At 48.1% G+C, this 14,240-nt stretch overlaps 2 protein-coding genes across 2 annotated transcripts in view; both read right to left on the reverse strand.

Moving 5' to 3' along the window:
* The window catches only part of LOC126000598 (neuroligin-4, X-linked-like), a 360,086-nt gene that overhangs the window by 295,791 nt on the left and 50,055 nt on the right, over positions 1 to 14,240 (reverse strand). The window lies entirely within an intron of this gene.
* The window catches only part of STS (steroid sulfatase), a 35,480-nt gene continuing 29,061 nt past the window's right edge, over positions 7,822 to 14,240 (reverse strand). Inside the window, exons 8-11 of the mRNA XM_049767797.1 lie at positions 12,117 to 12,254; positions 9,810 to 9,969; positions 9,600 to 9,721; positions 7,822 to 8,198 (exon numbers count right to left, since the gene is read on the reverse strand). Of these exons, the coding sequence (XP_049623754.1) occupies positions 7,822 to 8,198; positions 9,600 to 9,721; positions 9,810 to 9,969; positions 12,117 to 12,254 (797 nt within the window). The remainder of the gene's footprint in view (positions 8,199 to 9,599; positions 9,722 to 9,809; positions 9,970 to 12,116; positions 12,255 to 14,240) is intronic.

Raw genomic sequence — 14,240 nt, forward strand, 5'->3', positions numbered from 1 at the left:
TCTTTCATATATTTTTTTCTTCTTTTTTCTTTCATATATTTTTTCTTTTTTCCTTCATATATTATTTTTTCTTTCATATATCCTTTTTTCTTTTTTTCTTTCATATATTCTTTCTTCTTTTTTCTTTTTTTCTTTCACATATTCTTTTTTCTTTCATATATTCTTTTCTTTCATATATTCTTTTTTCTTTTTTTTCTTCATATATTATTATTTTTCTTTCATACATTCTTTTTTCTTTTTTCTTTCATATATTCTAATATATATATTTCCTATATATTCTATATTCTTAAATTTTCTCCTATCCTACCAAAGAATATTCTACCAACATATTGTATATTTTATATTCTATTTTATCCTCTATTTATGACATATCTATTCCTTATTCTATATATTCTATATTCTATTCGAATCATATTCTATATCCCGAAAACCTGAGTCTTGCTGGAAGACCAGTGAATTCTATTCTTTTTTTATTTCAAAATATATTTTTTATTTAAACACTATGGGTCACAAAATTGTTCCTGAAGACGGCTGTGTCCCCACAAATAAAGTTGTTGTTGATTGAATTACACTGACGCAATATCCAACACCCTTTACTGGTCCTGTGTCCCCAATTTCCCTCTCACCCAGTGAATTCTTTGATTGTTTGCTTTTGTTTGTTTGTTTCTTTGTTTTGGGGTCAAACCCGGCAGCAGCGGCGGCTCTCAGGGGTCCCTCCTGGCTCTGCAATGAGAAATCACACCTGGCAGGCTTGGGGAACCATATGGGACGTCGGGGATCGAACCCAGGTCCATCCTGGGTCAGTGGCAAGCCAGGCAAACACCCTGAAACTTGTGAAAAGGCCCCAAATCCCTGAGTTCTCAACCCAAAGAAATAGGCAGAGTAGGAAAAAGTCTGTTTAAGGGCCGGAGTGGTGGCGCAAGCAGTAGGCCATTTGCCTTGCATGCACCAACCTAGGACCGATCTGGGTTCGATCCCTGGCATCCCATAGGGTCCCCCGAGCCTGCCAGGAGTGATTTCTGAGTGCAGAGCCAGGAGGAACCCCTGAGTGCTGCCAGCTGTGGTCCCAAAACCAATATCAATCAATCAATCAATTAAAAAATCTATTTTAGGGGGTTGGAGAGATAGCATGGAAGTAAGGCGTTTGCCTTGCATGCAGAAGGTTGGTGGTTCGAATCCTGGCATCCCACGTGGTTCCCTGAGCCTGCCAGGGGTGATTTCTGAGCGCAGAGCCAGGAGGAACCCCTGAGCGCTGCCCGGTGTGACCCCCAAAACAAAACAAAAAAAAAAGCAGGAAAAGAGAATTTGGCGTTTGCTCCCCAAAAATCCTCCCATGAACCCTCCACCAGGCAAACACCTGACCTAATTTTGAAATCAAATATCTGTAATCAAAAGATCAATTCTAAATACGTCCAATCATCGAGTTATGAATATGAATGCCCAATTTTGGGGCTTGCCGTGCTGTGGATAAATTTATCTCAGTCACTCCGTGACTTATTGCCTGCAGGAAAATTTACCTGGAAATCTCCTTTTCTTGGAAATAAAAATAGATGATTTATTTATTTTTTGGGGTGGGGGTTGTAATTCAGCCACACTCAAGGGATACGCCTTGCTCTGCACTCAGAAATTTCTCCTGCCTTTGGGGAAGCATATAGGATGCCGGGGATTGAACCCAGGTCCTTCCAAGGCAGATGGCCTACTGTTTGTGGCACTGCTCCGGCCCTGGGTCTTTCTCTTTCTTTCTTTCTTTCTTTCTTTCTTTCTTTCTTTCTTTCTTTCTTTCTTTCTTTCTTTCTTTCTTTCTTTCTTTCTTTCGTCCTTCCTTCCTTCCTTCCTTCCTTCCTTCCTTCCTTCCGTCCTTCCTTCCTTCCTTCCTTCCTTCCTTCCTTTCTTTTTTTTTTTTTTTGGTTTTTGGGCCACACCCGGTAACGCTCAGGGGTTACTCCTGGCTATGCGCTCAGAAGTCTCTCCTGGCTTGGGGGACCATATGGGACACCCGGGGATCTAACCGCGGTCCGTCTTGGGCTAGCGCTAGCAAGGCAGACACCTTACCTCTAGCGCCACCGCCTGGCCCCTCTTTCTTTCCTTCCTTCCTTCCTTTCTTTCTTCTTTCTTTCCTTACTTCTCTTTCCTTCCTTCTTTCCTTCTTTTTTCTTTCTTCTCTTTCTTTCTTTTCTTCCTTCCTTCCTTTCTTTTTCTTTCTTTCCTTCCTTCCTTTCTTTCCTTCCTTCTTTCTTCTTTCCTTCTTTTTCTTCTTTCTTTCCTCTTTTCGTATTTCTTTCTTTCTTGCTTGCTTCCTTCCTTTTTCTTTCTTTCCTACCTTCTTTCTTTCCTTCCTTCTTTTTCTTTCTTTCTTTCTTTCTCTCTTTCTTTTCTTCCTTCCTTCCTTCCTTCCTTCCTTCCGTCCTTCCTTCCTTCCTTCCTTCCTTCCGTCCTTCCTTCCTTCCTTCCTTCCTTCCTTCCTTCCTTCCTTTCTTCTTTCTGCATCATTTCTCTTCCTCTGGGCCATCCGCACCCAGAAACCATCTTTGTGCCCATCCCTTGTGCCAATTGGACCTTCAGCACCTTCCTGAAAATGCACGGCCTCCAAAACTTTGTTCCCTGACCCCTGTAGCCCCAGACGCTCCATCAGTCCATCAGCGCCAACAATAAGGCCCCCATTAACCAATTAATCTGACTGAACAGGTTTGAGAAACCCAGAATAATCAGAACTCTGCCAAGCTGTAATTGTAGGTCGAGCTGTAATGACCACGGACAGTCCCCAGGATGTGGCCTTTGGGGTGACTGAAAGCTGGATTCGAATTCGATGGTCTGTGCTACCATCTGCTGCGATTCCAATGACGAACCGAAACGCTCTTAAAACCCATTTTTTCTTTATTATCTTTAATGATCTTTGAAGCTTATGTTGCTGTCTAAAAAAAATAGACGAACGCATTCTGGGGGGTGTTATACTGTCATTTCAGATCTTTAATCACATTCTGCCAGAGCTGTTCAGCCATCATTATATGTCATGATTCGTTTTCTGTAATAAAAACAATCGTGGATTTGGGTATCGGGGTGTCGTTTCAAATCTTTAATCAAATCCCACCAGAGATGTTCAGTCATTAGTACGCGTCATGATTAAGTTTTTTTTGTTTGTTTGTTTTTGTTTTTGGGGCCACACCCGGCAGTGCTCAGGGTTTCCTCCTGGCTGTCTGCTCAGAAATAGCTCCTGGCAGGCACGGGGGACCCTATGGGACACCCAGATTCGAACCAACCACCTTTGGTCCTGGATCGGCTGCTTGCAAGGCAAACGCCGCTGTGCTATCTCTCTGGGCCCATGATTAAGTTTTTTTTATAATAAAAACAAACACTTTTGGAGGTATTAGAGACAGAGACAGAGAGAGAGAGACAGAGAGACAGAGACTTACGTCAACCCCAGAGGCAGGATATCGAGGGGAAGAGAAATCAGGGATATTGGTGTTGGGAAATATTTCGGGGTGCAGGGTGTTGGACATTGTAAGACCAGAAACGACATTTCAATCACGGTGTTTCAAGAAAAAAAGAGGAGCTGGAAAGATAGCATGGAGGTAAGGCATTTGCCTTGCATGCAGAAGGACGGTGGTTCGAATCCCGGCCAGGAGTGATTTCTGAGCGTAGAGCCAGGAGGAACCCCTGAGCGCTGCCGGGTGTGATTCAAAACCCAAAAAAGAAAGAGAAAAGGAAGGAAAGGAAGAAAGGAAGTAAGGAAGAAAGAAAGAAAGGAAGGAAGAAAGAAAGAAAGAAAGAAAGAAAGAAAGAAAGAAAGAAAGAAAGAAAGAAAGAAAGAAAGAAAGAAAGAAAGAAAGAGAAAGAAGGAAGGAAAAGAGAAAGAAAAAGAGAAAGGAAGGAAGCAAGCAAGATAGAAAGAAAAAGAGGGAAGGAAGGAAAGAAAGAAAAAGAGAAAGAAAGAAAGAAAGAAAGAAGGAAGGAAGAAAGAGGAAGATATAAAGAGAAAGAAAGAAAGAAAGAAAGAAAGAAAGAAAGAAAGAAAGAAAGAAAGAAAGAAAGAAAGAAAGAGAGAAAGAGAAAAAGAGAGAAAGAGGGGGGCCAGAGAGATAGCATGGAAGTAGGGCATTTGCCTTGCATGCATAAGGACGGAGGTTCGATTCCCGGCATCCCCTAGCGTCCCCCCTTTGAGCCTGCCAGGAGTGATTTCTGAGTGTAGAGCCAGGAGGAACCCCTGAGTGCTGCTGGGTGTGACCCAAACCCCCCCCAAAATAAATAATTAATTAATGTCACACTTTTGGGAAATGACAAACACATGAGATCAATTTGTTTAACTCTCTTTTGAGACGTGGCATCAACTCCGCCGGCAAAGAGACAGAAGCGGGGGGGGGGGGGGGGATAATAATAATAAAAGGGGAAATATGCTGATTTAATTCAAGCGAAGAAAAGGTCAAACGGTGTTTTGGGGGGGATGTGGGGAAAAAAAAAGGTGTTTTTGTCTCGGTTTTAAAAAGCACTTGCGGGCCCGGAGAGATAGCACAGCGGCGTTTGCCTTGCAAGCAGCCGATCCAGGACCAAAGGTGGTTGGTTCGAATCCCGGTGTCCCATAGGGTCCCCCGTGCCTGCCAGGAGCTATTTCTGAGCGGACAGCCAGGAGGAACCCCTGAGCTCCGCCGGGTGTGACCCAAAAATCAAAAAAAACAAAAACAAAAAAAAAAAATAAAAAAATAAAAAGCACTTGCAAGAGCAAAAATAAGAACATGTTTCTCTGTCGAAATACCAGGCAAAGGCCGGAAAGATTGCACAGTGGGTAGGGCGTTTATTTTGCAGGCAGCCAACTTGGGTTCGATCCCCGGCCTCCCACGGGGGGGGGGGGGTCCCCTGAGCACCCCAGAGTAATTCCAGAATGCAGTAGCAGGAGTAACCCCTGAACAACGCCAGCTGTGGGACTCCCCCCCAAAAACCCGTATAGATATGACATATTTTTGATATTAAAAATACCCATTTGATATACTGATAAATATATATATATATATTTTTTATTTTGCCTCACTGCAAGCCATCAAATCTTCAGTAATGGAAATAACCCACCATCTCAAAATGTCAGACCTTCCTTCCTTCCTCCCTCCTTCCTTTCTTCTTTCCTTCCTTCCCTCCCTCCTTTCTTCCTTCCTTCCCCATTCCCTTTTTCTTCCTTCTGTCTTTTTCCTTCCTTCCTTCCTTCCCCATTCCCTTTCTTTCTTCCTTCTGTCTTTTTCTTTTTCTTTTTTTTTTTTTTTTTTTGGTTTTTGGGCCACACCCGGTAACGCTCAGGGGTTACTCCTGGCTATGCGCTCAGAAGTCGCTCCTGGCTTGGGGGACCATAAGGGACGCCGGGGGATCGAACCGCGGTCCGTCTCCTAGGCTAGCGCAGGTAAGGCAGGCACCTTACCTCCAGCGCCACCGCCCGGCCCCTCCTTCTGTCTTTTTCCTTCCTTCCTTCCTTTTTTTTTTTTTTTTTTTGGTTTTTTTTTTGGATTTTGGGCCACATCCAGCGGTGCTCAGGGGTTACTCCTGGCTGTCTGCTCAGAAATAGCTCCTGGCAGGCACGGGGGACCATATGGGACACCAGGATTCGAACCAACCACCTTTGGTCCTGGATTGCCTGTTTGCAAGGCAAATGCCGCTGTGCTATCTCTCCGGGCCCCTTTCCTTCCTTCTTCCTTTCCTTTCAACCTTCCTTCCTTCCCTATCTTTCTCTTTTCCTTCCTTCTTTCCTTCGTCCTCCGTCCTTCTTCCTTCCCCATTCCCTTTTCTTCTGTCTTTTTTCCTTCCTTTCCTCTCCTTCCAACCTTCTTTCCTTCCTTCCTTCCCTGTCTTTCCCTTTTTCCTCTTTCCTTCATCCTCCATTCTTCTTCCTTCCTTCCCCACTCCCTTTCCTTCTTTTTTCCTTCCTTTCTTCTCCTTCCAACCTTCCTTCCTTCCCTGTCTTTCCCTTTTCCTTCCTTCTTTCCTTCGTCCTCCGTCCTTCTTCCTTCCCCACTCCCTTTCCTTCTGTCTTTTTTCCTTCCTTTCTTCTCCTTCCAACCTTCCTTCTTTCCTTCCCTGTCTTTCCCTTTTTCCTTCTTTCCTTCATCCTCAAAATATCAGACCTTCCTTCCTTCCGTCCCCCCTCCCTTCTTCCTTCCCCATTCCCTCTTTCTTCCTTCTGTCTTTTTCCTTCCTTCTTCCTTTCCTTCCGTCTTCCCCTTTTTCCTTCCTTCTTTCCTTTGTCCTCCATCCTTCTTTCTCCTTCCCCACTCCCTTTTCTTCTGTCTTTTTTCCTTCCTTCCCTCTCCTTCCAACCTTCCTTCTTTCCCTGTCTTTCCCTTTTTCCTTCCTTCTTTCCTTTGTCCTCCGTCCTTCTTCCTTCTTTTCCCACTCCCTTCCCTTCCTTTCTTCTTTTGTCCTTCCTTCCCTCCCTCCCTCCCTCCCTTCCTTCCTTCCTTCCTTCCTTCCTTCCTTCCTTCCTTCCTTCCTTCCTTCCTTCCTTCCTTCCTTCCTTCCTTCCCTCCCTCCCTCCCTCCCTCCTTCTCCAAAGAATAAAACTGGGCTTAAGGCTTAAGGGAACCCACCCACGGACCCACAGATACAACCCAAGGCCCCAGGTGTGTCCCCCCCACTCAGAACTCTTCACCCCAGATCCCACCCTACACATGAGACACCCCAAATAGCCCCCCACAATGAACCAAGCCAGGACAGACAGTCTCACAGCCCGGGAAACTTTTTTATTTTATTTTATTTTTCACTTCACAAGAACAAAAGTGCCAAGTCGGGAAGACAAGACCCCCTGGGACGTGTTTGTTTGTTTGTTTATTCTTTGTAAACAAGAACAACAAACCTTGAAACAAAGCGGGGAGGAGAGAGGCCTTTCCCGGGCAAGAAATTGGCGACGTTTTCTTCGGACATTCAACAATGACAGAAAAACAAAAAAATTGACGATCGAGGCTCCAACTTGGGGAAATGTAACAGGCCCGTGGGCGCCCAACGGAGCCCAGGAATGGGGGATCCTTTTGGGGGGGGGGCGGCCATCACGGCGTGGATTAAATAAGAAGCGACATAAATAACTGTTCACGTCTAAAATCGGCCTACGGGGGACAAACTGAACCACACACAAAATACGCTTCACAATTCAACCACAGTGCTTTTTGGGGGGCAGGGATTCCTGGTGATAGAACAACAGGAACCGGGGATCGAACTCGGGTCAGCCAAATCCAGGGCAAGCGCGCTAACCACTGAGTCGTCTCTCCGGCCCCGTCGTCATCCCTCCGGGAGGGAGCAAAGCGGGGATGATGCAAGTGACACGCAGAGCCATCCGACACTGCGTCTTCTCCTTGTTCTCTTTTTTCTTCCATGAAATAACAGCAGCAGGTCTGGGGGTTCTGTCTGGGAGACGACACCCCACAAAGGGCGTGTCTGTGTCTGTCCGTGACAGCGGTTGTGAGGGCAAACACACACACACAAAAACACATACACACACACACACACACCTCTGCTTACATGTGCAGAAGCGAGGAAAAAAAAATCCATCCCTGCGGACTATGCCAGGAATAGGTAAACACGTTGGCACAGACAAGAGCAGACGAACCTTCATCTCTGACCTGTTTTTGCTTTCCAAAAACACAGCCGGCGTGGACAGACCTCAGCCAAATACAAAACCAGTGCGCTAACCACTGTGCTCTCTTTTTGGCCCTGGCCCTACTCTGGAAACAATGTGACTTATCCTCCCCTCCTGCATTTGGAGTTCCTCCAGCCACTGCAAATAACCATAAGAGAAGCAAATGGAGTTGCTGGATTTTGGGGTTCCTTCGGCCCACCTCTGGCACATCTGGCCGCCTAGTGGCTCCCGCGTGTCTGTGGCGGTTCCCGGTCGCATTGGCACAGCTGGCTCCAGGTCGAACAGCATGTCTGCATCCAGGGCTTCCAGATGAGATTGGTGACCGACAACTGGTCAGGCGCGGGGGGCCGCAGGGTCTCCACGTGTCTCTCCGCCGCCATGTGCATGGCCCCCAGGATGCGCATGTATCGGGGTTCGGTCTCTGGCGTCAGTGGGTTTTTCTCCTGGGGGTCCTTGGACAGGTCGAAGAGGAGTGGAGGGCGGTGGTGGGTGACAAATTGGCCGTGGCAGAAGCAGACGTGGGTGGGGAAGCAGCCGTTGGCACCCTCGGGGGCGAATTTGGGGGTGAAGAATAAGACCTTCCACACGGAGGTGCCTGCGGGGGACAGAACGGGTGGCATGAGCAGAGACTCATCCCTCAGGGGTCGGGAATGGAGGGACCAACTATGGAGGTTGGAGGAATCAAGAATGGAGGGACCAAGATGGAGGGACCACAATGGAGGGACCAAGGTGGACAGTCCAATGATGGAGGGACCAAGATAGAGGGGCCAAGGATTAAGGGATAAGGATGGAGGGAGAAGGGATGGAGGGACCAAAATGGAGGAACCAAGATGGAACGACCAAGAATGGAAGAAACAAGATGGAACAACTAAGAATGGAGGGACCAGGATGGAGGAACCAAGATGGAGGGATTAGGATGGAGGGACCAAGATGGAGGAACCAAGGTGGACAGACCAATGATGGAGGGGCCAAGGATGAAGGGACCATATGGAGGGACCAAGATGGAGGGGCCAAGGATGAAGGGACCATATGGAGGGATGGAGGGACCAAGATGGAGGGGCCAAGGATGAAGGGAGAAGGAATGGAGGGACCAAGATGGACAGACCAATGATGGAGGGACCAAGATGGAGGGGCCAAGGATGAAGGGACCATATGGAGGGACTAAGATGGAGGGGCCAAGATGGAGGGGCCAAGGATGAAGGGACCAGGATGGACGGAAAAAGATGGAGGGACCAAGATGGAGGAACCAAGGATGGAGGGACCAAGATGGCAGGATCAAAATGGAGGGATCAAGATGGCTTTAGTAGGTTGTATGAAATAGGGATGGAGGGACCAAGATGGAAGGACCAGGATGGTGGAACCAGGATGGAGGGTCTAAGAATGGAAGGACCAAGGATGGAAGAAACAAGATGGAGGACCAGGATGAAGGGACCAAGATGGAGGGACCAGGATAGAGGAATCAAGATGGAGGGACCAAGAGGGAAGGACCAAATGGAGGGACCAAGATGGTCGGACCAGGATAAAGAGATCAAGATCAAGATGGAGGGACCAGCATGGAGGGAGAAGAAACAGAGGGACCAGAAATAGAGGAACCAAGATGGCGGGATCAGAATGGAGAAACCAGCATGGAGGGACCCCATTTATATGGGAGGCCCCTATGGCAGTGATATGGGGGTGACAAAACCTTAGATGATGAGGGAGACACCTAAAAGGTAGGAGAGGCTGAAAGCAGGAGCTCGACGCCCAGAAAACGGGCACTGAGATGGAGAGCACTGTCCAAGGAGTCCTCCGTTGAGCTTGTTTGTTTTTTCCCAAGAGACAATCTCTTTAGACCAGATCTCTCCAGACGAGACATGGCCCTCATCCCAAGTACCCCATAGGTAGGTGACCCCGGAATCCCACATGGGCCAGCCGAGCACAGACAGAGGCCAGGCCAAGGGAGCGGAAGGAAGCGGTGGGGACGAGGGTCCCCACCCTGAGCCCCCCAACCACTCACTGTTGCGAGGGTGCCACCGCACGCCATTGAGGTAGAAATTGCAGTAGTGAAAGATAAACTCGTGGTCCGAGCGCGAGGTCTCGCCCCGCAGCAGGGGCATCAAGTCCCGGCCGTCAATGATCCTGCGGACAGTGGAAGCGAGCGGTGAGTGGCCACGGGGCCCAGCTGGTGGGGTTTCGGGGGGAGGGGGTCCCTTGGGGGTCCTGGTACCTGTCGTCCGGCAGGGGAGCCCCGGCCAGCGTGGCCAGCGTGGGGAACAGGTCCATGTTGCTGGTGGGCTCGTCCAGGTCCAGTGCAGCGGGCAGTGCCCGGGGCCAGCGCACGATGCCCGGCACTCGGATGCCGCCTTCCCAGTTGTTGCCCTTCCCGCCTGCAGGGAGAGGGGCATGTTTGGGGGTGCAGAGTGGGAAAACTGGGGTGCAGCGTCTCTAGGAAAAGAGTGTCCTCACGCCCAAGCGTCTCCCAGACTGTCCCCCCAAAAACTCTGCCTCACAGCCAGGTCCCCCCACGTATTTATTTATTTATTGACACAAGCTTGGATAGATATCGGGGCGACCCGGCCTGGCGTGCCTCGTGGGGGTCTCTTACATGACGCCCCAAAATCGAGGGGTTTCCCCACACTGACACCCAGAGTCAGGCCTGGGGTAGGCCGGAGGGACTCGGGGTGATGAAACCTTGGAGGTGACGTTTTAGGGGGTCCCCCAAATTGGAATCATGTGAGGAGACCTCGATTTTGTGAGTGCAGAGCCAGGAGTGAGTCCTGAGCGCTGCTGGGGGGGGAAACCCCAAAAACAACATAGAAAGTTTGAGGAGGGTGGTGGAGACAGGGGAGAGAGACGGACAGACAAAAAGACAGATAGACAGAGACAAAGAGATACAGACAAAGAGAGAGATACAGAGACAGAGAGACAGAAAGATAGAGTGAGACAGAGACAGAGAAATAGAGACAGAAAGACAGAGACAGAGATAAAGAGATACAAGAGAGAGATACAAAGACATAAGAGAGACAGATAGACAGCAACAAAGAGACAGAGAGATACAGTGAGACAGAGGCAGAGAGAGAGACAGAAACAGAGATAAAGAGATACAAAGAGAGAGATACAGAGACAGAAGAGAGACAGAGACAGAGAGACAGGGTGAGACAGAGACAGAGAGACAGGGTGAGACAGAGACAGAAAGACAGATAGTGAGACAGAGACAGAGATAGAGAGACAGAAACAGACAGAAAGACAGAGATAAAGAGATACAGACAAAGAGAGAGATACAGAGACAGATAGACAGAGACATAGAGACAGAGAGATAGAGTGAGACAGAGACAGAGAGACAGAGACAGAAACAGACACAGAGAGATAGAGAAATAGAGACACAGACACAGACACAGAAATGGAGAGACAGAGACAAACACAGAGAAACAGAGACACAAACTGAGAGACAAAGAGACAGAAACAGAGAGGAAGAGAAGCTGAGAGACAGAGAGATTGAGACACAGAAACTAAGAGACAGAGACACAGAGACACAGAAACAAAAAGACACAGACAGAGAAAGACAGAGACAGAGATAGAGACAGCTAGACAGACACAGAGACAGAGAGATAGCGAGAGGCAGAAAGACAGAGACAGAAAGATAAACACGGAGATTCAGAGAGACAGAGACACAGAGAAAGACAGAGACTGGGACACAGAGACAGAGAGACACAGAGAATGAGTGAGAGAGAAATAGAACAGAGGCAGAGACACCAAAACAGAGACAGAGAGACAAGAAACTGAGACACAGAAACAGAGACTAAACACAGACAGAGAAGGACAGAGACACAGAGATAGACACAGAGAGACCAGTCAGAAAAACAGAGATTCAGAGACAGAGAGACACAGGCAGAGAAAGACAGAGACTGAGACACATGCAGAGTCAAAGAGACAGACAAAGACAGAGACACAGAGATAGAGACAGATAGACACAGACAGGCAGAGATAGACACGAGAGATAGAGACAGACACAGAAACAGAGACAGCGACTAAACAGAGTCAAAGAGACAGAGAGACCCAGAGACAAAGACAGAGACACAGTCAGACAGAGCTAGAGACAGACACACACAGAGATAGAGATAGAGAGAAGTAGACACAAGAGACTGACACACAGAAGCAGAGACTAAACACAGTCAAAGAGACAGAGACGCAGACTCAGACAGAGACAGATAGACAGAGAGATAGAGAGACACAGAGAGACCGTCAGAAAAACAAACACAGAGATGCAGAGACAGAGACACAGAGAAAGTCAGAGACTGGGAAACAAAGAGAGACAGAGACACAGAAACAGAGACAGAGACTAAACGCAGTCAAAGAGACAGAGACACAGAGAGAGACAGGGATAGACAGAGAGCTAGAGGGACCGAGACAGAAACAGAGAGACAGTCAGAAAAAGAAACACAGAGATGCAGAGAGACAGAGACATGGACAAAGACAGAGACGACAGCGTATCTCTCACAGAGACAGCGTGTCTCACAGAGACAGCGTATCTCACCTTTGTAGATGCCGTTGCTGCCGCCGTGGATGTCCCCCTTGGGGCTCACCTCCTCCACGTGGGCCCCCTGGTCAGACGTGAAGTAGACAAGCGTGTTGTCAGCCAGGCCTAGCGTGTCCAGCGTGTCCAGGATCTGTCCTGAGGGTAGACGACAGAAGGACAAGGGTTGGGGTGCCGCCCTGGGGCCCCAAACTTTTCCCAGACCCCCTGGGCTCAGCACATAGCAATGAGAGCAACATGGAAGAAGTCATCACTGAGCACTGCGCCAGGAGTCCACCCTGAGCACTGCGCCAGGAGTCACCAACCACTGAGAAACGCCAGGCAGCGCCCAACCCAGCTACCTAGACCGATCATGCCAGGGTACATAGTGGCCTAAGTTTGGGGTACAGTGGTAGTCCAGGCTCTGGGGTCCCCATGGGGTGCCGGAGATCAAACCTGGGTTGGCCGCATGCTTGTAAGGCCTAACCACTGGGGTATCAGTCTGGCCCTTAAATTTTAACTGTTTTGTTTTGTTTTAGGGACACACCCAATAGTGCTCAGGGGTTCCTCCCGGCTCTCTCTCTCTCTCTCTCTCTCTCTCTCTCTCTCTCTCTCTCTCTCTCTCTCTCTCTTTCTTCTTTCTTTCTTTTTCTTCTTTCTTTTCTTTCTTTCTCTTTCTTCCTTCCTTCCTTCCTTCCTTCCTTCCTTCCTTCCTTCCTTCCTTCCTTCCTTCCATCATTACTTCCTTCCTTCCTTTCTTTCTTTCTTTCTTTCTTTCTTTCTTTCTTTCTTCCTTCCTTCCTTCTTTCTCTCCCTTCCTTCCTTTCTCTTTTCTTTTTCTTTCTCTCCTTCCTTCCTTTCTCTCTTTCTTTCCTTTCTTCTCTCTTTCTTCTTTCTTTCTTTCTTTCTTTCTTTCTTTCTTTTTTTTTTTTTTTTTTGTGGTTTTGGGTCACACCCGGCAGTGCTCAGGGGTTATTCCTGGCTCCAGGCTCAGAAATTGCTCCTGGCAGGCACGGGAGGACCATATATGGGACGCCGGGATTCGAACCGATGACCTCCTGCATGAGAGGCAAACGCCTTACCTCCATGCTATCTCTCCGGCCCCTCTTTCTTTCTTTCTTTCTTTCCTTTCTTTCTTTCTTTCTTTCTTTCTTTCTTTCTTTCTTTCTTTCTTTCTTTCTTTCTTTCTTTCTTTCTTTCTTTCTTCCTTCCTTCCTTCCTTCTTTCTTCCTTCCTTTCGTTCTCTCTTTTCTTTCTCTTTCTCTCCTTCCTTCCTTCCTTCTTTCCTTTCTCTCTTTCTTTCTTTCTTCTTTCTCTTTCTTTCTTTTTTTTTTTTTTTGGTTTTTCGGGCCACACCCTTTTGATGCTCAGGGGTTACTCCTGGCTAAGAGCTCAGAAATTGCCCCTGGCTTGGGGGGGACCATATGGGACGCCGGGGGATCGAACCTCGGTCCTGATCCTTGGCTAGCGCTTGCAAGGCAGACACCTTACCTCTAGCGCCACCGCGCCGGCCCCTCTTTCTTTCTTTCTTTCTTTCTTTCTTTCTTTCTTTCTTTCTTTCTTTCTTTCTTTCTTTCTTTCTTTCTTTCTTTCTTTCTTTCTTTCTTTCTTTCCTTCTTTCCCTTCTTCCTTCTTTCTCTCTTTCTTTCTCTCTTTTCTTTTTCTTTCTCTCCTTCTCTCCTTCCTTCCTTCCTTCCTTCCTTCCTTCCTTCCTTCCTTCCTTCCTTCCTTCCTTCCTTCCTTCCTTCCTTCCTTCCCTCCCTCCCTCCCTCCCCCCTCCCTCCCTCCCTCCATCTTTCTTCTTTCTTTCTCTGCTCCCTGTCCATGTTTGACAACACTCAAGGCCGTGCCCAGGGTCCCCCAATGTCCTGTCCCCTAAATCTCCTCCCACCCACATAACCACCCACCCACCTCAGTGACTTTAACTCTGAAACACGCAGTAGGGCCCAGAGGTGACGGAGACAGAAAAGGGGGTGTCCAGAGTGGGGTCCCTGCATCCGTGGGAGTGCTACCTGATATCTTGGGGTATCCTACACGTTCCCCACGGCCAAATACAATCTGAGCACTGAAGACAAGAGTGCAGAAAGCCAAACCCACGAGGGTAAGCTTCTCCGAGCTCCTCCACAATTCAGGGCTGAACTTCTT

The sequence above is a fragment of the Suncus etruscus genome (assembly GCF_024139225.1).
Source record: "Suncus etruscus isolate mSunEtr1 chromosome X unlocalized genomic scaffold, mSunEtr1.pri.cur SUPER_X_unloc_2, whole genome shotgun sequence".
Lineage (NCBI taxonomy): Eukaryota > Metazoa > Chordata > Mammalia > Eulipotyphla > Soricidae > Suncus > Suncus etruscus.